The 24,473-nt window shown below is 43.1% G+C and overlaps 1 protein-coding gene across 6 annotated transcripts in view; it reads left to right on the top strand.

Moving 5' to 3' along the window:
• Nucleotides 1-24,473, top strand: part of LOC117241320 (latrophilin Cirl-like) — a 358,814-nt gene that overhangs the window by 320,281 nt on the left and 14,060 nt on the right. For 5 of the 6 annotated variants that reach the window (XM_033507286.1, XM_033507289.1, XM_033507275.1 and 2 more), the window contains 9 exons: nucleotides 134-320; nucleotides 16,600-16,706; nucleotides 19,534-19,717; nucleotides 20,108-20,286; nucleotides 21,098-21,739; nucleotides 23,047-23,458; nucleotides 23,605-23,830; nucleotides 23,931-24,096; nucleotides 24,219-24,433. In XM_033507286.1, coding sequence (XP_033363177.1) covers nucleotides 134-320; nucleotides 16,600-16,706; nucleotides 19,534-19,717; nucleotides 20,108-20,286; nucleotides 21,098-21,739; nucleotides 23,047-23,458; nucleotides 23,605-23,830; nucleotides 23,931-24,096; nucleotides 24,219-24,433 — 2,318 coding nt within the window. Of the gene's footprint in view, nucleotides 1-133; nucleotides 321-16,156; nucleotides 16,264-16,599; nucleotides 16,707-19,533; nucleotides 19,718-20,107; nucleotides 20,287-21,097; nucleotides 21,740-23,046; nucleotides 23,459-23,604; nucleotides 23,831-23,930; nucleotides 24,097-24,218; nucleotides 24,434-24,473 lie in introns of all 6 variants that reach the window. The other variant, XM_033507282.1, reaches the window with a different exon arrangement.

Genomic DNA, 24,473 nt, shown 5'->3' with positions numbered 1-24,473 from the left:
TTGGTAAAATTATTTTGATAGAAGAGATAACGATATTTCATTTAGATTTTACGTTAGATTTTATGTTAAAGAAGAATCACGAATGAATTTAATATTTGATCCAGCTGACGGTCTCGTTTCATTTCTATTACAGATAGGTACGACACCGCGTACGCCTGCGAGGGCAAGACCCTGTGGATTGAGTGCGGCGAGGGAAAGCTGATCCACCTCATACGCGCGAACTATGGAAGGTTCTCGATAACGATATGCAACGAGCACGGAAACACCGATTGGAGCGTGAACTGCATGTCACCGAAATCCTTTCGGGTGCTGAACAGCGAGTAAGTATTCCGATGATCGACGTACTTGCATCCTACATACACAACTGGTTCTGATCAATCAGTCTCTTCCCCCCATCCTTTATCCCTATTTTACGAATCGCGTCAAGGAATCACGATGGCGACGTCAAATCGAATCCGTTCTAGAGCTCTGCCGATATTATCGAAAGCGAAAAAGAGGAGAAATAAGGGAAGAAAAAATAGACCGAAAAAGAAAAGAGAGAAAAGCGGGAACGGTCAGGCTGACAAGCATTTTCTATCCTTAATGAGTCGAGTAGCACCAATTAAAGGAGACGTCCGATCCGATCGAGCGTAGATCGCGCTTGTCACCTGGTCCCCGGGTTATCGAACGATCCGACTTTCCACATGGATCGGTATCTACACGGCGAAGCTTTTACGACCGTTCCATTCGAGAGATATCCAGCATGACACCTGAGAGTCTAGCTCGTTCCCTTCGCGGTAACGAGAAACGCTTCCTGAACGGTGCCGTGCGCGCGTGTCCGTGTATATATCGATCATAGTCTTTCGATGACCTTGGACGAGAGGCCGATCTATACGATCTATCCGAGCGAATCTCGATCCGATCGCGCGGATCTATCCCTCGGCAGCCAGAGTTACGCGCGCGCTATTGGACGGTTCGGTCAGTACCCGGGAGTGAAAAATTATTAACCGTCGAGTATGCGGAAATTCGACTCGTCGATTTCGCACGGAGGGAAGATGCTGTCCGGAGATGTGTGGCCGTTCTTCGAACCGCGAAAGCGTCTCTCTCGGATCAATCGTTTGAAATATCGATCTACTCAACTTCGAATATTTTTCCATGCTTTTGAAACTGTTCTTAACGCATCTTCATTTATGTGGTAGTAAAATATGTTAGTAACAGCGTGGAGAGAAAGCTTGCAAGTTGGATAAAGGTTTAACGAGATAGCACGTGTACTCTCGCATCCATAAGTCACCGGATACTTGCCTACTTTGGGCAAAATGTTTTTTAGAATGTACAATGTTTTCCACGTTACGTGCATTGTTTTCGACATTTGACGCAAATACTAACTTCGTTTCATAGTGCAAATTAGTTCTTAGTATAAAATCGCACGTATTTGAATTCGATCGAGTGTCTTACAGATAAATGATAAAATAAATTCAAGAAATCGTACACCTACATTCTAGCGATCGTTTCGCCTAAAATAAACAAGTGTTTGGTGACTTATGGACGGCAGTATATCTGACTGTATAAAATATTAAACGTGGTTCGAGATAACCGATTACAGTCACATTATTAAATCACGGCAGCTTTCACGCGACTGCAATTATTCTACTAAAGTTATCGGATTTCTTAAAATCAGAGTAATAATTTTGAACGGATACGAAAGGACACGAGCCATCAGCTTCCTCGACGTTGTTCCATCTCTATCCCTGTCCGCCCACGGAAATGGAGCAAAGAGCATGGAGTCGAAATCGCGAGGAAATAAACGAAGGGGTAAAGGATGGGGGAAAAGAGGATATATCCAGAGAAGAAGGAAAACGAGGAAGGAGTGGACGGCTTCATATGGTCCAGCGAACTGGCCAATTGCTTGACCATTGAAGAGCGTATTTCGCGGCGGATCAGAGCGGTAGGAAGAATCGCAAACTCAGCGGTCGCTTCTCTATCTCGGTCCTCGTGAACATCCCCTCTATTTCCTTCGGTCTTCGTGTCTTTGCGTCCTCCTAAGTTTCAAACACATGCACACTCGTATAAACGTATACATATATGAAATATATACACTCATGGACACACGCGTTTCACGCGCATTTCCACGTGTCACAAGATCCACGTTCCACCGATCCGTATTCTAGGATACCCAACCTGATGAAATATCCTGCGGATTCCTTTTTCTATATTCTGATTTTTTATTTCTTTTTTTGTCTCTTTCTTTTCGTTTGAACGGCACACGGCGAAATCGGGAATCTGTCGCAGCCGTTGGTCTAGATGTTCGATTCGAAAGAGCAGAAGGTAAAGGGAAACGATGAGAGAGAAAGACATAGAGAGAAGAGAGACAAAGGGAAAACGGTGACGTAGAATTTCGTTGATCTGACGCGAAACGCGTTTCGTCGTTGTGATTAATAGCTCGCTAGCGGAAATTAGTTTCGCGGGAAACTAAAAAAGGGAAAACGTGACTCTTGCTATGTCTCACGACGATAAGACCGTCGACGTGCCGGTAGTGTGAATAATTGGGAAAGATAATCGCGATGACGAATCAAAATCGTATCCATTAACGTTATCGTCGCGTAGCTCTGAAAGCGGTAGCTGCGAGCAAACTCGATCCCCGTTGTCGATTACGTTGGTGAAACCAAGGAAGAAGAAAACGAAACGACGACGAGGAATAAGAAGAGGAAGAGAAAGAAGACGAAGAAGAAGAAGGAAAAGAGACATAAGAAGACTGCGAGAATACAAAAGCGCCACGTAATCGCGTAAGAGCCGCTAGAAGCACGCGTTAATATCGAAATGTGCCACCGTCTAGGGCTTGAAGTAGATTTTCAGAAAAATGCATTTAAAGTTCGTGGCGCCGCGCCGTCTCTCGCCGGCTTCGAGTCGGTCTAAGGACCTCCTTTGGCTGACGAGTAATAACTTCCGGATTAACTTTAAGTGGAGAAGTTCCACGGTGTTGCTTCTACCGTGGAGTCATACACGTATACGTCTGTCGCGGTTCTACACGCGTGCATACGACGACTCTCTATCTATGCGTTTCGCAAGACGAGGCAAGAGAGTTTGACGTCAATTTAACTCGTTTCGCGGAATCGATCGAGAAGATCACCAGTTTGCCTGATCGTAATCACCGTTCCTTCCCTTCGTATACGTTCGCCTTTCTCTCTTTTCTCTCGTTCTCTCTCATTCTCTCTCGTTCTCTCTCGTTCTCTCTTGACAATCATCTGTAACCTTTTTGCTTCTTTCCTCTTCGTGGATCCATCTAGACTTCGTGGCGACTTTTTCTCCGTTTCTACTTGCCGTGTCTCAAAAGTATATTCCGCGAAACTGGAAAAACGTTGTGCAATAGTATATATATTAGTACATATATTAGCCGCTGAATATCGAACGAATATCGCGAACAGTGTACCAGCGAAGACGGTTTCTCTCGTAGAAAAATATCTGTACCTCGGATACGTATTAGTAGCTGGTTTAATTTCCAGATCGAATTGCGTATTTTCTCTTGATTATCCGCATCCCATTTTTCCAAATCAGAACGAGAACTGGACGGCTTTAACGTGATACGCGGATCGTCCCCTATCGACACTGTTATCGCCGGCGTCGTCTATGAGAAGCGTCGGATCTCTGGTACATTTCTCGCGAAGACATCTCATTTAGCCAAAAAATCGAGAATCAACGGCGCGAATTTTTATCAACTCGCTCGATCGAGAATCTCGTTCACGAGTGGTCGTAACTTTCGCATAATTGAAACCGCTTTTATTTTCGTTCGTTTGATCTTTGTTACATCCTTTGCAATAACCGATCCCGTTTGTTACGTTTAACCTGCTCTTTCCTTTAACACCAGGGTGTAGTTGGGGCAAGGTGCATCGACTTTCATAAAAATTCACACGCATGTATATACTCTCGCTTGAAACATTTACCGCTAGGTGTTCTGGGTCTACCTTCCACAGTGTTTCGCTCCGAAAGATCCTTTGTTAATGCGATCCCTGTGAATAATGAGACTTTGTTTCACTCATTAACGCGTTACCTGGCATTGTGAATGGGAGCTATGCAATCTTTGGTGTACGTTTCACAAATCTCGTACATTTAGTCGATCGCCAACGATTTCGATTCTAATTTAAATTCTAGCTGAAAGATCGTAGATCTCTCGAACATATCCATTCGCAAACTCTTATATGCCATTTAATGCGTTTTTTAACATCCTCTCCTAACATTATTCCTTAGGAAGGCTTTTTTTCTAGAGGTAAGCAAAATGGAGCAAGCGTATCCTAAATCAAGGGACAAGTAGTTCACGGTAATTCTGAGGATGATACATGTCATCCTTCTCTCTGTTCTCTCGCAAGCTACACTCGCCACTTCCTCCTAACGCATCTCTATAGTTATACCGGTGTGGAATTATGAGTGTGTTCTCTCTTTCTCTTTATCTATGCTCGTTAGCTTCTTCCCTGTATCAACTTTACCTTCAACGATTATACGATTTAGTTTACCTTCACGATTTATTAGTATCTATCGTTTCAACGCCATGATCCATCGCTGTTCGCGATAGACGTTGTTAGCCACAAGTATTAGGACACTTACTCGAACAAATCGTAACTATTTATGTAATTATTTGGTATTTTAAACGAAGTAACAGATCAATAATAAAATATCTAAAAATTAAAAGCAGCGGGACGATCGTAATACTTGTGGCCAGCAGTGTATATATCGCACATGTGTTTCAAGCGTCAGAAATCAAACTAATTCAGTTCTGTGATCGAAAACTATCATTAGATATTACAATATGATATAGTTAAATAATATTTGATCATCCCAGTTTCCTCGAGACTGTTCTTTTTGTCAATATTAAAGTAATACTTTCTTACTTTTCCTGAAAAACTTTTTCTAGTTTTGAAATACGTGTGCGGTAATCCCCCGCAAAAATCGACCAATCGACGTCTCACGCGTCGACCAAAGAAACTTTTCGCAATCTTGCTTCAGCAAAATATCCAAGTTGAAAAACTGTTCTCGTCGAGAAATCGTCTAATTCACGCGCCATGTTGAGGAACATCGATCGCGGATTAACAGCGATGGGCTACGGACAAAGCCGGAAACCAGCGTCGAAACGACGGATTGACGGTTGTACAGGCCGGTTAGAGACAGATTTATCAAGGGTGCGCTGGGCACGTACGAGATTACGATTTAAGTGAAACTGGGCAGGGGGCGGCTTTGCCGGAACGATTAATGAAATTGAACGGCCCGGTTTCGCTGCGAAACTCAGTCTACGGAATTAATGACGCGCGCCGCGCGTAACCGTGGAAATGTTCATTACACCAGTTGAGAAATGACGCGGCTGGTTTGCTGGATTTTCCACTCTTAATCTGCCACGCTAGAAACCGGTGAGCAATTAGATCGGAAAAGAATGACCAATTTACTGGTCGCGGGCTCCAGCGTGAAAATTAGTTCCGTTTTATGTGTCGTATTAACAGCTCGCCACCAAGAGGCACAGTTTAAAATCAGTGTAATCACCTCTTTCGAAGCATCACGATCGATCGATCATTACGATCTTTCTTTTACGTTTCGCATTTTATACTGTTACTGGCTTGGTTTTTGTTGCGGTGATTTGTAGAGTAGACTTTCGTAACCGATTTGCTAATTGTCTTAGCGCTTCGTCTAATTGGATACTTTGAAGCATTGGTACGTGGTAATGCTTGATGATTAAGACAAGATAAATTTATCGCAGATAGTATACATAATAAAAGCGCATTAAAATCGGAAACGTTTAAGTGACCAAAACATCTTCGTTATTCAAAGTTTTCATTGATCGGATTTTAATCAATTATATATCTCTTTTTATAACTATCTATACTTGAATCTAGGATTAACTTTTGATAAATATGTTCAATATTTTCGAGATACATAACTTGATAGCGTTGTCATTCTAATTCTGGCTTTATTCATCAAATACTTATAATTGCATTACAATATTTATAAAATATCGAGAATAAGAATTTTCGAAATTTTCTCCATCAATAACGTACTGTAATCGAAAGCGAAAGTTCCAAAGTTTTTCGTGCGAACCAGCCATACGTTCGAGACAGCTTGACGAGCAGGTATACACGCTATAATACAAAGTGATCATCGAGAAAAGTAGCTGAAAGAGCTCGTAGCGAGGCTGTTGCCATCCCAAACCTTCTGGGAACGAATTCTTTCCACCAGGTTGCGCAATCGCGGCGTAATTACATTGCGCTAATAGCCACTCGATGATTCGATTCTCGTCGTTAACTCGGACCGGCCAGGGAACCAGTTCGAAAACTTCAAGATCCTCGAACCTTCTTTTCTATCAACTTGTTTTTTCTTTCTTCTCGTTCATCACGGTATCTCCACAAACGAAAACCAGTCACCGTTACGATTCACAATGTTCCCAACGTTTGATCATTCAACGCAATACGATTCATTAAAAAATAAAAAATACAAGAGAAACTCGACTGGATAGCTGTTTAAAATATTTTTAACGTAAATAGTTACGACCACCGCGGAATTACAGGTGTTAATATTTAACTGATAAACACGACACGCTGGTCCAGGTCTGACTGAGTGATAAAAGGAATAAAAAAAATAAAAAAATATTTTATATGAAGCGATACTCGGTGTTTGTGTTCTTAATATTTATATTTTCGTGATATTCTGTATCCAGTCGCGGCTATACACCGACGATAATCGATGACACAACGCGATACGTGTGGAGCGCGTGTCGATTCTCGTTACGTTCGGAAATTAAATTCAACGTTTCCTGATTCCCGGGTGCTTGTTAGTTTGCCAGTTAATAACGAGCGATCAACGAGAAGGGAGAAAAAAAAAATAGACAGAAAAGAAGGGACATACATAAATGAGCATAACGAGAAAGAGAAAAATAGTACAAAGGCGAGGGTAGGTGAAGAAAGGAGATTGTTTCACGCTACACGGGGATATGTTACGGCGTAATCGATCCGACGTAGATACATTAAACAATTTCACGATTCGTCATCGTCCTCGAAGAGGATAATTAACCATGACAGAAAACGTGAGAAGAACGTAATTTCGTACCGCAATCAGCCGAACATAATCTTGACCGGGATAACAAACAATTATGAGAACGTCTACCACGAAATTCTATCTTGTCCTGTCGGATATTTGTCAAAATACACCCATTTCACGATCAAAGAAAGAAACGGGAAAATAAATAGAAAGGAAAGCTTGGTTTCTCTGGTTCCCGGTGCCTCGTTGATAAACAAGTTTCTCTGTTATGGGAGAATAGCTGCTAATGAAATGATCACGGTACACGTCGTTTTCGCGATGTGAAAAAAGCTGTTCGTGTTTATCCTTCATTCCTCTGCGGGAATTTTTCTTCGTGACAGGTTCCTTGCGTGTTTTGCTCCTGGCTAATACAACGATCGTACGGAAATCGTAAACATATCCGTAATTTTTCGACGAAACACTTTGAACAAAGTCTATTCGCGAACGCGTTTTCTGACTAACTATTTCTGTATTTTATCGCGTTGTTACAGATCTCGATAAAATGTTTAGTACTCTTAGTCAAAATTTTACGAAACATTCACTTGAATATTTTCTTAAAATATCTAAGATATCAAGGATGAAATAAATGAAAGAAAAGTGAAGCAATCAACGTAAGTACTTACATACGTGCATCGTTCAACAAAAGACAACAGTGAAAGAGTAAAATGGCGTTTGGTCGAAACCGAGCATCGTTCGATCGATACGTACTCGAAAAGCCAGCCGTTTCTCGAGGTGATTTTTCGCGAACGGTGCTCTCTCCGATAATTGCATTTGCATAAAATAAGCCGTGTCAATCTCCATCGACCGATCGAAAATTAGAACTTTTCTGACTTTCTTTAATTCGATAAACTTGTATTATTTTGCAAGCTCTTTCCAATCTCGGTTCGTCCCGGCTTTAACATTTAACCTAAACTAATTGCAGTCTCGAGAATTCCGTCGATAATCGTATTATACGAAATTAGTTCTTTCATTCAATCAAAAGACATTAACGCGATCGTGGCCGCTGTCGCGGTTACTCTTCGCCTCTCGATTGTAGCCTCGATCGTTCTTCCTGTTCTTTTGCCTTTCCTTTCTCCTCCCTCTCTCTCTCCCCCTCTCTCTCTCTCTCTCTCTGTTTTTTTGATTCTTTTCTTTTTAATTCCTCTCTTCGCCTGGTTCCAATCTCACCGGCTGTTCGTTAAAAGGCAGCAGCACAATTCTCCGCTCGTCCTACCTTTTCGTCGGATTTTTCAATCGACCGTTCGTCCTTTTTCATTCAAAAAATACACTCGAACATGTTTGTCTGGTCGCCTCTCGAATTTTTTCTCGAGGACGATCGAGAGGCTTACTCTGGTTGGGATTTTCATTAGTCCCTTAAATGGTCGGTCGAAACGTTAATAGACGTTGACTGTAATTGGCGAGCAAAGCGTTCGACCGTCGATAAACTATTAACGCAATGCGGTTCCCAACCATGGCACCGTCGTGAGAACGCTTTTACGACACTGTCGTTGATCCCAGTTAATAGAATGTGATTTTCTACGCTGCTCGATATAATCGCAGGATTATCCACTTAAATCATTGTGTAAAAGATTGCTTCATTGATGTTTCTTTTCATCCCTGATAATTAATCGATGCTTCGGAACTACATTTAAAAAAGAAGGTTTAGCTCGCCAGCCACTTTATCTACGGTATATAGCCTTATAACCAACTTTATTAAAGAACCAACCGAATCTCTATAACCGTATTCGTTTAATACGAGATCCTCGACAACCATATTGCGTTTATACCAGTTTCGAATGTAACTCGTTCTAAGAATAAGACACCATCGTATCCGCACACGTTCTACGTATCTTCGAGTTCTCTCGACAAAACTCGTTTAATCCTCTGGCAGATTAAGAGGAAGAGACTTGAACAGGGAGGAGGAGAGAAGAGAGAGAAAGAGCAAGAGAGTTAGAGAGCTCCCAGTTAGGTACTTAAAAGTATTCCAATCACGAGAACGCGGCGAAAGTCCGACGAATATTTCTCGTTACCCTCGTGGAACAGGGTTGTAGGGTGGTGCACAGGCGGATACAGGGTGGAAGCGCGGAACGAATAAAGGTAGAACCAAAAGGAGGGTGAAAACGAGCGGGAAAGCTACGAGGGTAATATTTAAAACATTATACTACGGAAAAAGGAAATGAATTTTTGTAGATACGCAATGTATATATTGCACTTTCCGTGATATCCTTGCTCCATCTTGATACACAAGCGACCAATTGCATGCCACAAAGTTTATTATATAATGTACTCTTACAGACGTAGAGAGTTGCTGGATGTTTGTACAGCTCGTTACAGCCACGATCGTGCGCACGTTCTGTTCGATCATTGTAACGCTTTGCGCTGGCCAGTTAGCGGATTCGTTGCAATGATCCATTAGGAGTTTCCCTTTCAATCAACGATTCCTCAATTGCGAGTTAAATAATCTATTTACGTGAATTTTTATTTGAAGAGAACTGTTATGGAAATGAACGATCGTGGCGGTAACTAGAGGATTCGCAAAAGGAGATCTTAAATCGTGATATTTTTATCGATAGATCGATACCGTCAGTCATTAGACTGACAAGATAGAACACAGTCATTAAGAAAAAAATTGATATAAAAATTTGTTTATCAGCCTTTTTGGGAAGAATAATTTGTTCTGTAATATCGCGTAATCTTATGAATCATGTTACACGTTAAGAACTCTTTTTGCGACGCTGCTATTCCAGGTTTAATTCGTAATGGAAAGGAAAAATGAACATATACATACTTATACATAAAAGAACGCCACGTGTGCTACCATGGATCTTTTTCCCTTTACTCTTGTCACCGTCCGGAATGCTACGAAGAGATGCTCCTGTGTTGTGTTCTCTTGTTTCTCCACTCTGACACGATCGCCGCACACACGTCCTTGTGGTGTCTGCGAGGGAAATTATCCTGGGGAAAATTCTTTCTGGATCAGAGGCTTTTTCGTCGACATTCGTCACATCCTTTCGTCTCACGGCAATCACAGTCTGAATCAATTTCCTCTAGAGATTCTGCACAAAATCTTTTCGCTGTCCATTCATTATACCGTTCCGTGCAAATTGTTCGCGAACTACTCGCTATATATTTCCAAACGATTGATGAAAAAGCGAAGACAGAAAAATTTGATAAAAAATGCGGTTTTGAAATGTGTCATTTGTTTAAGAGCACGGGCTATCGTTTAGCACGGTGAACGTACAGAATGCACGTTTACAGATCCCGTGTTACGCTAAAAATAAGCATCGAAGGATGAAATTAGTCGGCGACTTGTCCAGCCATGGGTGAACGTATCCGTGGCATCCTGCTCGCAAAACGAGCGGATCGAAACAGCTTCGTGACGAAGTGCAATATTCCGTAGACAACGTAAGATCGATTAATTACTTGTTCTGACTAAAACAAATTGCAGATCGTTTTTTTTTCTTTTTCCAATCTTCGTGCATCTAGTAGTATACGGTATTTTAATTACATTCCGATACTCGCTTACTTGTTATCCTATCAAAAAACAAACATAGCATAACCAATTACTACGTCAATCGGAACAATATCTGGCATTAATCAATGCATAATTAACAATATTGCAATTACATGGAATTAAAAAAAAAAAACGTTTAACATCACTCCCTCCGCTGAAAAAGTAATTCATACGAGATGAATCGTCTCATTCTACTAATATCATCGATGGGTAATCAATAAAAATTTTTCAAGACACTACATCAATTACCATTTAAAAGCGTTTTATTAACCTCCCAAGAGGATCTCTCTTTCGCTCGTCATCGCGCGTGACGCGGTAATGATCGTTTACAAACGGATGATCGAGTTTCTCAAAGCGACCAATTTTCGACGTGCGCTCCCTCGTTCCTCGGCCCGGTTTTTTTTTGCCACGATTGTTCGTTTTGCTCGCGTCCAGCATCGCGCGGACCATGCGCGCAACAACCGTATCTCTGTGTCTCTCGCAAAACGTCAAAGGAAAACGATCTCGTTTCTCGACGCGTGATTTTCGGTAGCTCGTGCGTCTCCACCCTCTTCGAAGATTCGCGAACAATCGACGATACTCGGCTTCTCTTGCACAAAGAAATTCCTTCGTCGATTAAAAAGTCACACGAGCTTCGGATACGAGTCGAAACGGGAACCGCCTCGTGTTCTCCCGTCTCTGTTCCACGAACATCCGCCGCCGCCGCCGCCGCCGCCGCATGTGTATACCGTTCGTTCGATTTGTGTGTTGTTCGCGCATTTCTCTCCCCTGCCGGTACGTTTCCGAACGACGAAACCGTAGGCGTGACTCGACTCGCGTTACGACCTCGCGATTCCACGCAGATACGGCCACGCGAATCAGCCCCGAAACGATTTTTCATAATCTTCCTCGGGGCTTGGTTAATTGATTTTTCGTCGATACACGCCACACTCGAAGCAACGGGATGAGAGAAGGCCAATCGTTCTTCGACGTTCGATTAATTTCGCGCGGGAGCGCCATCACCGTCATTCGATCAATCCCGTAGCACGTTTCTGCTTCCCTCGTACCGATCCGCCGACGTTTCCGCCCATTTCGATCGCGTTTCCGGTTAAAACAGAATCTGTGTAGCCACGCCATCGTCACGAATCTCATTTCGCCTGGTCATTTTCCACGCGAATGGCACTTTCGTGTCATCTAATCGACCAAAAAACTTGACCATCGATCGTTTACGTAGATCGTTTAGATAGTTTCGGTAAATGCATTGCATTTTTCACGCGTGTCGGTTGTAATTCCTCATTTTCGTCTTCAACTTTGATTACTCGAAACGTTTTAGAAACTTCGTTTCATGATTGATACAATTCGATTACCGCTTGAAAGATCGCATGAAAATATAACAAGATTTTAATTCGAGTAAAAGTACAAAGGATAGAAAATAAGAAAACAGGAATTACATACGTCCTGTAAAATTCATTGAATAATCGATAAATATTTAGTTTTTTTAATAAGAGATCGGGTTTGTACAAAAGTTCCGCTCGCGAAACGTAGGTTAAAGCGACGAGGTGTCGCGTGACAGTCGAGCGTCGTGGCCGTTCCCTTTGGCGTTATTAAACGCCAGGTGCATAAATAAGGATATCGTAAATCATCGGGCAGAATTTTAGATAGGAGAAAAACGCCGGGTTCGAGCTATCATTTGAATAAACTTTTGCGGAAGACTTTAGGTCCGAGTTTTATTTAGCAGTTAGATCGAATCGGCGTTTTTTAATGGCCGTCTCTCTCAGCAGGAGGGGAAGGCAATTTTTTAATCGTTTCCTTTCTTTAATATATTAGAACAAGAATTTTACTGGAATCGGATTTTCCTTTGTTTTTTAAATCTGTTGTATAATTCACGCGTTGTTACATTTACAGGCGACGTTTCGGTGGTCGTTCGAAATAGCCGTAAATTATTCGAGCTAACCTGAGGCACGCGGATATGTATAACGATAACGATAAATTTTGCATATCGCGGAATGTAAATACGTCTGTGTTTGAAGGTGTTAAATCGCGAAGATGAACGACGGAGCTATATGATTCGTGTCTAAGCATGCACGGTAAAACCACCCGACGTAACGATAGACAAGTTTCATTAAGGATTCCTAGCGTTTTTCCCGTTGGCTAAATTACACATTTCAAAATGTCTGACGCTCGATCGTACTAAATTACTTTAAGTGGATCGTTCAATCCACTTTCAGAATCGTTTCATTTTCTTCTACTCTGTTGTAAAATACCATTCGAATACTATTTACCACAATCCAATAAGCGCACATAGATTACTTTTTCGGGTCATACTTTCCTGTAAATACCTATGGGCAACTATCTATTATACTTCTCTTCGCTGATCTATCGGAATATCATTTATAATATCGACATGCAAACGCGTTGTGAAACCGGAGAAAAAAAAAGTGTTCATCGAAATTGAAATTTTAATGCAGTACCAGAAACGAGGTGAGAGCTCTCTTTGTAACGCGTAAAACGGTCATTAAACCGATGCGGAGTCGATCAAAAGTTCCATGCATAGATTATACGCGTATCTTCGTAATATGGGGAGGGGGAAGCAATTGGACAGGAAGCGGTCGCAAAATAAAAGAGGTTGGTCGGTTCGGAACGTCGCGCCGAGGCGGCGGGCTTTTCGCGGTTGAAACTCCTTTTTCGTGCGCCGAAACGTCGCGTCGGCTCGGTGAAAAAATAACAGTGGTTGGCCCAGATAAATAACGGGGCGAACCGTGAACGGGTCGAAACGTATTAAATCCGGGGTCAGCCTAGGCGTGTCGGAAGGCTCGTCTGAATCGTCGTGAAATCGATGATTAAAGCACGACCACCAGGCAGAAAGGAGTCGCGCGATACGACGGGCAAACGCGACCGGCATGTCGACTCAGATGGAAACGAACGATGAAAGGGGGCTGTAAGAGGGGTCGAAGGAAACCGAAGGCCTTAATAACGAGCGGCGCAACATCCGCGAAATGGCGATTTTTCGTGTTCACTCGTAGTTTATCCGTCTGAAATTACGTTTACCCTCGCCAGTGGTTCTATTTGGCGGCGCGCGTGCAAGGAGGACGATCCCTGACGAAAAGGGGAGCGACGTCATCGCGACACGAACCAACATCGTCGAAAGAAAATACGCGTTTATTTACTGCGTTTAAAATATAATTTTAGATCTTCGTATAATTTTGTTTTCTTCGCTCTTGCTTTCCATCAGCTACGTTTAATGAATTCAAGGAAGCGTAACCTTTTACGGAGCGTAAGTTAAGTGGAAGAGGCACGTGCGAGAAGTGAGAATCAAGAATCGAACCGGATTTGTCGATAACAGGAACGTTTCGGTCCCGTTTTCTTCTCCCATAACATAGTAATCTACTAGCAGGGCCAATTACACGAAGTAACCAGAAGTTCCCGGTAGCCTGTCGATACACGCCACTCGAATCACGACAAATTGACGTGGCCGGAACCCGTAGCAAAGTCAACAGGAATCCCGCCCTTTCGGTTGGCGATCGATTGTCGTCGTGTCAGCGGCGCGAATTAATCCTTCCCGCCCGAAGGAACGTTTCTCTTTTACCTTCCTTCCTTCCTGTTGTTCGTTCGTCGTGTTCACGCCCCCGGAAAATCCGTGTTTCAACCTCGATGAAGGGAGAGAAAAAATTGTTTCGAGACGGTGGAGAACAGGGGTTTTCGGATGAAATTTCGGGTGAAAAGCAGAGGCCGGTTAATCCTCTGAAATAGTAGCTGCCACGAGGACCGATAACAGGTCGTGTGTGGGCTTTTCACCTGCACACCGCTCCGCCTGGCCAACAATGGGCCGTGCACTCGCTTTAATGGCTCGCCCCCGATCGAGATTAAACCGTGCACACTTTACCGATTCTAAGGCGGGAGCCCCGCGTGCGTGTATTATGCAGAAAGTAAACGGCGTGGCTGGATCGAAGCGACGAGTTCGCCGGGATCGACGAAGCAACGCGAGATGTTTTGTTTGATCGTGGTGAATATGGGAAATTGGCTACGTTCGCGTTCGTTGTAAAATATAGTATATCGTGGAATCTCGCTAGGAAGATGGGAAAGAGTTATTTATACAGAGTACAGTGGTACCTAATATCCAGTGCTCCAGATGGAGTAGATACGTTATGAAATATGGCATATTTATCTTTCAAAAGAATTAAAATTACCTCGGAATAAATATTCTATCGACGCAGCGATCGAGGAATTCGAGAATATTTGACATAATATACTATAAAAGAAGGAACAAGACGAACGTGTAAAACTGTATGAAACGTTAATTAATAGCCGCATCGATGCTGATCATTAAGTCGGGCGCACTTCCACGTCATCGATCGGTTCGTTACGGGCGTTTTCTCTCTTTCCGTTCCTTCGCGTCAACGGGATTTTTCTAATAATATCAGAAAGCGACACCAGGTACTTTTTTTACTTCGTCCGAAGTGGCGAAAGGTATAAAGAAAGAAGAAAGGTCGCGTTTAATTCATCGATTTATTTTTAATGGAACGATTTTGTTTTAAGAGGCGAAAGCTGCTTTCGTTGGTAAGACGATTATAGTTCGCTTTAAATCAAACGACCAGCGATCCATGCGAACGATGACGAAACGTCGCGTCGTCGGGATTAGAATCGGGCGAAAACATCTTTGAAGTGACTGAAGATTTGGAAATAAGTAGAAAACTCCGATGTCGTCGGAGACACGCGGCTTCCCACGCGTCATCGTCGAACGCGATTTTTCGTTCCATTGTGCTTTGTAAGAGGGCAAAGCTTCGAAAGTTCCTCGCGAATACGGCAATAAGGTACTCTTTAACGAAGGAGGCACTTGCAAAGTATTGCTCGGAAGAAGGGGCAATTGTAATGTAGGATTCCTCTCGAAAGTTTACTATTTCGTAGCACCGATACTTTCGCGTTCGTTCGACGAGTGTACTCAAGAATGAAGTGCAACGTTTAAAAGAAGAACCAAATCTTTCGTTTGGTGTTTTCGGTTTAATCGGCGATCGTATACGATTTTAAGTAAAAATATGAAAATCGCGAACGAAAACTATAGATTAAAAGAGAGAAGAACATTTTATTTAGGCAGATTTTTAAACGCGCTTGAGTTTAGAATTCAAGTTTTCTGCATGATACTCGTATCACTGTACATACACACCGTTGTACTATTAACACGAAACGATCGGCGCACGATGTTGCGAATACGAGTTCATCTGTCCTACCACGAACGTATACTGCGCTTTTACAACTACTGCAAATCTCTATTTCTACTAACTCATTGTTCTGTTGTTATTTGCTAACACGTGTACCTCGTGAATATCGAACATCTGTTGTTACTAACATCGCTCCCGGAACGCTGTCGCGACCCGTTTGAAAATAACATATTACAAAATCTAATATCACGTTCGAATGGAACATCGAAACGCTTAAAAATGTTCTATATTTTCGATTGTAAATACCTTGCAAAGTTTCATAGTTGGGGCTGTGAGTCAAAGAATCATTGAAACTCGAAGTTAGAGGATACTTCCAAGATCGCCACGGTTCACATTTCATCGACGCCATTGATTCTCGTTAATCAAATCCATTTCATCGAATCTTCGTGACTTATCATTGTCCCCTGGGGTGACTTTTCTGCTCACGTGACGATTACAGGTGCAATTATCGTAATTCCTGTTCGGTGGACGTACGCAGCGAGATTTTCGAGGAAGACCCGTGTCCCGGAACCGGGAAGTACATCGAGGCGCAGTACTATTGCCTAGGTTGGTGCACACTTTTCTTTTCGACCGACGAATCTTCCTTCGTCGAGTTACACACAAGCTGCTCAGGATCACGATTTTTCCAAGATAAACGCGATTAAATGGACAAATATGATTAAAAAATTTGAAAACTCGCGCGGAATACCTTGGAGAAAAGCGTGAATCTTCGAGATGCGAAAAAGCAACGAAAGACACAAACATTGTCGAAAAAGTCTCTCCATTCGCGAATATCCCTCTTCGAGCATCCATAACGGTAAGAGAGAAGGGACAGGATCCATGGTTCAGTACACTTTGGTAAGGGTGTACGTTTGTCATGTTAACCGACCAATCGCAACCCAGGTGCAACGACCAGCAGAACTGCAGCATTGTTGCATCGACGCTGCAATTCGGCGATCCCTGTCCCAACACGCACAAGTACCTCGAGGCGCATTATCGTTGCCTGTCCGGTAAGTAAGACTCCACCATTTTTGTACGCGCCCTTCCCTTCGTAATATCTCTGTACCCTGTATCGTTTATTCTACGAACGGTCTTCCGTAGATACCGGCAAACGATCGCATAGGCGCCGACTTTGCGATCATTTTCAGCATATTCCTTTCCAAGATCATATAGAAGAAACCTTTGCGATTATTAGAATATTACTTAAATTACATTAATCGAATTGTACTCTTCTTGTACTCGATCGTTAAAGAGATCATATTTAAATTTTTATTTAAGGATTAATATGATACGTTATCGTTAAAAATTCATAGTTTTTTTTTGTTAATTATAATCAACCAATTAAACGTTCGACATGTATTACAAAATAATTTAGAAAACTATTTATAGTTTCTGATTTTTATATTCGTTTTCTGAAACCAGCTGATCTTTCGATAACAAGTATAATCGTTAAGTTTTTTCCCCGACGTCGATATCGATGATTATTAGGCAAAAAATTCAGGAGCCGATTTTTTATCTGTACGATTCTCGAGAACGATGGTACGCATCTCGAGATTCTCATGTTCTAGAGCTCGATATTCGCTTTTTTTATCAGGCCGTTTATATACATAGCGTACGGGTAAAAAGCTGTTCAACTGACCGCGAGAATCGATTAGAATTTCCCGAAGCCGGCGCTTATGATTCACGTTGCCCACGTAACTGCGAGCCCGTGTCCCGATAAAGATCTTCCAGCGGCTTGCATCGGCTATGCACTCTCCAGACAGACGAAGTATAAAGTGAAGAAAAGAAAAGATCGCATGGAGAGGAAAGAGAGAGAAGAAGAGAGGTGGAAGGGTTGGCGAAGACGTGATCTTTGCGATCGAGAAATCGATCGTAGGTATCGGTAACGCAGAGAGGAACACACGGCTGCACGTCCAACTTTTCTGACGTGTTTCGTATCGTAATGAAACTCTTCTACGACCCAATAAGAGCAAACAGCAGAGAGATCAAGAGAAGCAGGGAAGATTACTGCAAACGTCGATCGTTACGCTCGATGATACTGCGATTCGACTGTGACGAAACGACGTTTCAACGTGTTACAGTAAATCCGCATCAGTACTTTCTATTAATTTGCCTCTGATCAATTATTAATACTCGTATCAATTTTACTGCTAGCAATTTACATATTATATACATTGACATACGCAGCGTACGTTATTGTAATCATAACCATAGGAGTAGCTTAACATTTTCGATTCATAAACGCGCGAAAATACATATACAGAACCAGACATCGAGATTTTTTAAAATGTTCAAAAGGAAATCACCTCTATTGACTCTCTATACGCATACGTTCTATAGAATGATAAACTGAGTGTATCGTTGCTAGTATTTGAAGACTTTACGACGTTCAAACAGACTCTAACTAGCAGCGAACGAATGAAGCTGACTTTCCTGACCTTTCAGCGTTAACACCCACCGGTTACGACCTACCAAAACCACCAAGCAACGCAATCACTTATTGGACCATAAAGTGTCAACCCTCTGCTCTCTCTATGGCTCTCTCTGTTCGCCTTTTACAGCTTCCAAACACATCCTCTTCGTCTGATCGATATCCAGGAGGCTCGATAGATCGGTCCAACCGACGTGTATATTCAAGAGGGAGTAAGGGATCTGTTGGTAGCCCCGATACCACGAGAAAGCCTCTCTATTTCTCTCTCGTCCGTCCCTCTGTATGCATACGGGTGTCCTTCTCTTGCATAGCCGACTATCGTAACGGACATCGGCGACGTCCGGTATTTTACCTTATCGCCAACCCCTTCGGCCAATAAAGATGACCCCTATAGAGATAGTACCGCGAAATACGCGGACCATCCCGTTCAGGGATTAACTGCCGTCGCCATCTTGGGTTAAAGATCGTTTTCTCCTCTTAGGCCAGATATAGTCGCGATATCGGCCTCGAAGGTAGGCTAATCCTGCCGCTCGCTTCCACTCGCTTCACCGAATGGCCAAGACCTTTCGTTTTCGGGAATATTTCTGTCGCGATCGATACAACATCACGATTGTTCGACCGATGCATTGAACCATCCAGACCAAAGGATATCTCTTTGTAATGGAACGCGTACGTATATATATTCGAGATACGGGAATCCTGGAATGAGCTTGAACGGTCATAGAGGATACTATTGTCGGTTTCTGAGAGCATCGATCGTTTGTCCTTTCTAAGCGTCGTTATCGAATCAATGTTTTGCCATATCGATTACGAATTACAGTAACACGGTGAGTTACTTTCCATCGAAAGTCGTTTGTTCCGAATAGCTTCGGTAATAAGTTTCAAGAAAATGTTAAAACTTCGTTGTAATCATCCATCGCGATAGCTATCGCGACGATTAATTTCTCGTCGGACCCCGAACACTCGAAAATAAAAAGGCGAGCTTGAATCGAAGAGATTAAAGAGGTTTTCACCGTGACGTGGCAATTCCACGAGAAACAAAGTGCGATCGTTAGTTTCTGGCCGTAAGAGAGAGGAAACGTTCCGATGAGAATCGGCGAGAGATTGATCCCTACCCCCTAGCCTACAACGAGGTTTAAAATATCCCCGTCGTTTGAGCTCAGTCGAAAAGCTCGTTTACCCGGCTCTGCCTTCGAGCTCCTCGAATCACTTTCCTTCTTAATTATACTCGGCGTTCGAATCCGATAAGCTCGTAGACGAGCTCTTAGCATCCTCGAGAGCAACCCTCCCTGAAAGTTGGCGTCTCTTCTTTCCGCGTGTTCGTCATCAGCCCGTGTTTCGTTTTGCCACCCGTGTGCTTCTCCCGTTTTCGACGAACTAAAACGAGACCGACGAAACACTTGCAGCGGCAACAACCACCACAACGTCCCGTCCGAGTCCTCCGTGGATCATGGCTTCTCAGCCAAGCGTTTGGAGCACGGCTAAGCCGACTGTCAGGCCTCCCTCGAGGATTACGACACCCCAGGCTCAACAACCGCCGCAGCCGCCAGCACCGTCCACCCCGACGCTCCCAATAACCACCACGCCAAGGTCAGTATACTTTTGTTTAGTTTAAAATTCGTTTAGTTTGAATTATCGAGCTTTGATTCAACTATTCGTTGTCGAACCATAATTTGTCGTTATAGATTTTGTTTAATAGTAATTTTTAATAGCGGAGATAACGATACATTTCGAAATGGATCGTGAAATAATAAAGATTTTCTTTAACGTTTAATGGTCACGTAACTTTGTTACGATTCGAAGGATATTCTTTCGGTGTCAGCTAGAAAAATAAAGTTATCGAAACGTTCCATTAAAAGCAGAATTTTATTACGTTTTCTCGACGGGGAAATATTTTCGTTACGTCGTTAGTTGGACGAGAGCCGATAAGTTGGACTGCACGAGCGTCGTTGAAAGTGACAAACCCTTTTCATTTTGTAGTCCCACGTCGACGAGGTCACCGGTCGATACGGAGGTCCTCGAAGTGGACCAAGACTTAATATCTCCTGCAAACGTTCCGTCTGCGAATATACCAGCGGTGCCTCCGATTGTTCCTGAAACCACTCAGGCCACAACCACGTCGACCTTTGCTCCTTGGAGAACGAGTCGAAGGACCACTGGTAAGTTCTCGAGTGTTTAAGCGGTCTTCATAAACGAGAGGAGAGCGTTGATGGCGTTTTGATAAAGAGAGCACGGAATGTATCGTTTATTTTATCATCGAGATCGAGAGACGGTACTCGAGAACATCAGCTTCGAGCAGAAAGCTACTTAAAGAGCTTTCTCGTTCGATCGTTCGATCACTTCTCGCTGAAACCTAGAAAGGGTGAAATCGATGAATTATTAATGTAATTAAATATTGCACTCTAATTACACTGTGAAACAAGACTTATCGAGTGGATGATTTGAAGCATCATCGGCCGATTATAGTCGACACGTTGGCTCGAGGGCTTGTCAGCTGTCAATTACAGCCAACGATCGTGCCGAAAGGGTTAACGCACAAAAGGCAGCTGTCAGAAACTTGGGAGTTCCAAGAATGGATAGACCGTCGAAGTAACTTTATAAAGATATCCGAAACTAAAGCGATCCCTAATTACCAAAATTCTATCGCCTGTTTTGTTTTTTTCTTTTCTTTTGCGGCAAATGTACAACTGCGTATTAAAACAGCAGGGAAATACGACTGTCAGTGTATAAATCGTATCAGCTAACCAACGTTCGATTTCGATGTAACTCGGCAACTCGTAACAATCACTGCAAAAGATTAAGACACCCTTGGGTATCCAAAATTCCATTTCACAGACCCGATACGATGTTGCGCGCGAGCTAAGCTCCGGTCCGCCGGGGACCTGACACTAGAATCACATTAAAGCCACGCCATTAACTAAAGCCAAGTAACAGGCCAACTAACGCTCGTAACTAACTCAAATATTCCAGTGCCGAGCACGCTGTACCCAGAGTCCAGCTCGAATGGCCAATGGTACGACTACGGTAGACAAGTGTGTCCCCCGGTGATAGCCAGGAACCTGTCGTGGAACACGACCAGAGCTGGCGACGTAGCTGTTCAGAGTTGTCCAGGCGGTGCTAACGGTTTGGCGCGTTGGAGATGCCTGGCCAGAGCAGACACGGCCTTCTGGCATCGAGACAGTCCGGATCTGAGCGAGTGTCGCTCCGTTTGGCTCACCACGCTAGAGAACAGGGTAACAGAAGGCGACGTGATCCTCGGAATCAGTCGAGAATTATCGCAAGTGACGAACAACAGCAGAGGTCTCTATGGTGGTGACATGATGATCACGACTAAGATCATCAAGAACATGGCGGAGAAGATGGCACAAGATATAAGAACGTACCAAGACGCGAATCAGAGGGAGGTCAGCGTGACCGAGCTGCTGCAAGGTGTCGTGAGGACGGGCAGCAATCTGCTTGACAAGGCGCAAATGGCGTCTTGGAAGGATCTCAGCCATCAGGAGCAGATGAGAGTCGCGACCTCTTTATTGATCGGACTCGAGGAGAACGCGTTTTTGTTGGCCGACACGCTGATGCACGAGAAAACGATCACTCATGAAGGGAGGAACATACGTGAGTATTGTTACATATATTTTTACTTGTTGAATTAGAGCGGCAAATTGAACTTTCCGTAATTCGTTTGAAAGCAGTGTAATTGGAAATTTAAATTAGCGACGCGTAATCTCGAATTAGTTGGAGTTATATCATAGACAAGGGTACGTCTATAGGAAAAATTAGCCACGAACTAATTTAGATGGTGTGATAAAACCTGAGAGAAAGGACGACGGGCCGTGATGAGTAAAAAGGAGTGGCAGACGGTATAACGAATTAACGTTGAGTCGTCTAGCACAATGGACATGCAAGTATCGTAGGTCCGACTTTAGCATCGGGTCGCATAAATCTAGATCCCTTATCTGTGGAATGCGACGGTGGTAATATCCGGCGTAGATAAAACAAAGATTCAAACCCATCGTAATTCTCTGGTACCTAGCTGGATAATGTTGTAACCCGAGCTTTACCTCTCTTCCTACCCGGCATTAACACAACAAAACCACCGAGAAAATTACGAGCAATTTGATTTACTTCCTGAAAGTAACGTAGCGCGCGGTCGTGATTGAGGCTGCTGGAAGCAACTTTCTGCGTCGCGGTCGAACGAAGTAGCACCAACATTAGATCCGCACGTGATAAATAGCATAACAGTAAAGGGTAAAAAGAAGACAAGTTTGATGAGCGACAGCCGGCCGGATGCCATGTAACATAATATTCGCCCGTCTGACCGTGTTCTTTCTTTCGTGCTAACAGAAAACTAGCTACCACCGTCGCTGGGCTTAGTCCTCTCGAATTTTTCTTGTCAGCCGAAGACGTCACTTTTACGACTGATCGAATGGAATATACGATGAGCGAAACACCGCGACAACAAGGAAAAAATAACAGACAGAAAGATATGCGCGTTTAGTTTTATTGTTCGTTCGAGAAGATGAATCGAGTAGCGGAACTTTATGGTCGCGAGATTGACGAACGTTGCGGAGTTCGGTTAACGCCGCGCCGTCCTGTTCAGGACGAAATACCTTCCCAAGGATATAAATTTTATTTCGATGCGCCACGTGGGCATGTTTCTACGGAATATGTATTGCGTTCGAATGTTCGAGAGTAAAGGCCAAGGTTATAACAAAATGATTGGTACCGAGAATAACCCGAGTTCCCGGTTATAAAACGCCAATTGAAATAAAAGAATTCAACACATTGTCTATTGGATTTCATATATATCTTCGATTCTTTCCAATTGCATAAAACATCTTATCCAACCCAAACTAGTTTACACCATATAAAAGTATCATGATATCCTTCGATGTTTACGATTCACATATCTCTTTAAATAGTAATGGAAGTACGCGTTCTGGATGCCCGGAATATCGGCGATGATCTAGAAGTGTTCCCGACGGAGGCAGCTCAACAGAGATGGGCAGCTTCGAACGATCGTGTCGAGTTAACCAGAGGAGCTTTGCTGGAGAACAGCGAGGGTGGCATTGTCCGTTTGGTCTTCATGGCCTTTGACAGGCTCGAGGAGATCTTACAGCCGCAAGCTGAGGTATCATCGTTAGTCATGAACGACGACCCTCAGCCATTGCCGAAAAGGAACACGACCAGGCTTCTAAATAGTAAAGTGATCTCCGCGTCTTTGGGCAAAGGAAGGCACATACAGCTCAGCGAGCCTGTCAGAGTCTATTTCAAGCATCTGTCCATTGAGAACGTCACCAATCCGACTTGTGTGTTCTGGGATTACATCTTAAGGTGAGTTCCCTCTTCTAATTACATCTGTCTCGCTAGTTCGTAGTGTCGTTTATTTGGAAAATATTTAGATACGTAATAAAATTTTGTTCCTTGAAATTGACACAGGGATAATTGTTATTCCTACATACTTTTAATTCACATTTCAGTGCTTGGTCAGAGGAGGGTTGTGAAATACGAAAAACCAACGAAACTCACACAGTGTGCGAGTGCAACCATCTTACAAATTTCGCCGTTCTAATGGACGTGCACGCCGTCAGATTGGATATTGCTCATCAAGTCGCGTTGCAGATCATCACCTATATCGGCTGTATCATTTCCGTGGTTTGCCTGGTTCTGGCAATTTTGACCTTCCAATTATTTCGCGGACTAAAGGTAATTATTCCGTGTCGAATCTTACATTGATCGGAAAGCACGAAAGCTTCGACTGCATCGATCGAACATCTACCAAACTTGCCTTGCCATTCTGTTACAGTCGGATAGAACAACCATCCACAAGAATCTGTGTGTGTGCTTGCTGATCGCGGAAATTTTATTCGTTTGCGGAATCGGACAAACGAATCAGAGAATTATCTGCGGTATCGTCGCTGGATTGTTGCATTTCTTTTTTCTTTGTGCATTCGCCTGGATGTTTCTCGAAGGTATCTCTCGAATAGAATATCCGCAACACTACCGTTTGTCGAATCATGCATTAACTAACAACAAATAACGGTTCGGCGAAACGGGAGTACCAGTTTGATTTCCTTTCGATTTTCTTTTGCAGGGTTTCAATTATACGTCATGCTGATCGAGGTGTTCGAAGCAGAAAAATCAAGGCTACGCTGGTATTATCTAGTCGCCTACGGTGCTCCGTTGCTGGTCGTAGCCATTTCTTGTATAATCGATCCTCTGAGTTACGGTACCGATCGATATTGCTGGCTACGAGCGGACAACTACTTCATATTCAGCTTCGTTGGACCAGTGATACTCGTTATACTGGTAAGATGACTGTTGCCAAGAAAAGTAGAAAATAAATCGT

Source organism: Bombus vosnesenskii, unplaced genomic scaffold, assembly GCF_011952255.1.
Source record: "Bombus vosnesenskii isolate JDL3184/JDL3185 unplaced genomic scaffold, Bvos_JDL3184-5_v1.1 scf7180000013264, whole genome shotgun sequence".
Lineage (NCBI taxonomy): Eukaryota > Metazoa > Arthropoda > Insecta > Hymenoptera > Apidae > Bombus > Bombus vosnesenskii.
Note: the sequence above shows the minus strand (reverse complement) of the source record. Positions and strands in the feature narration are given on the sequence as shown.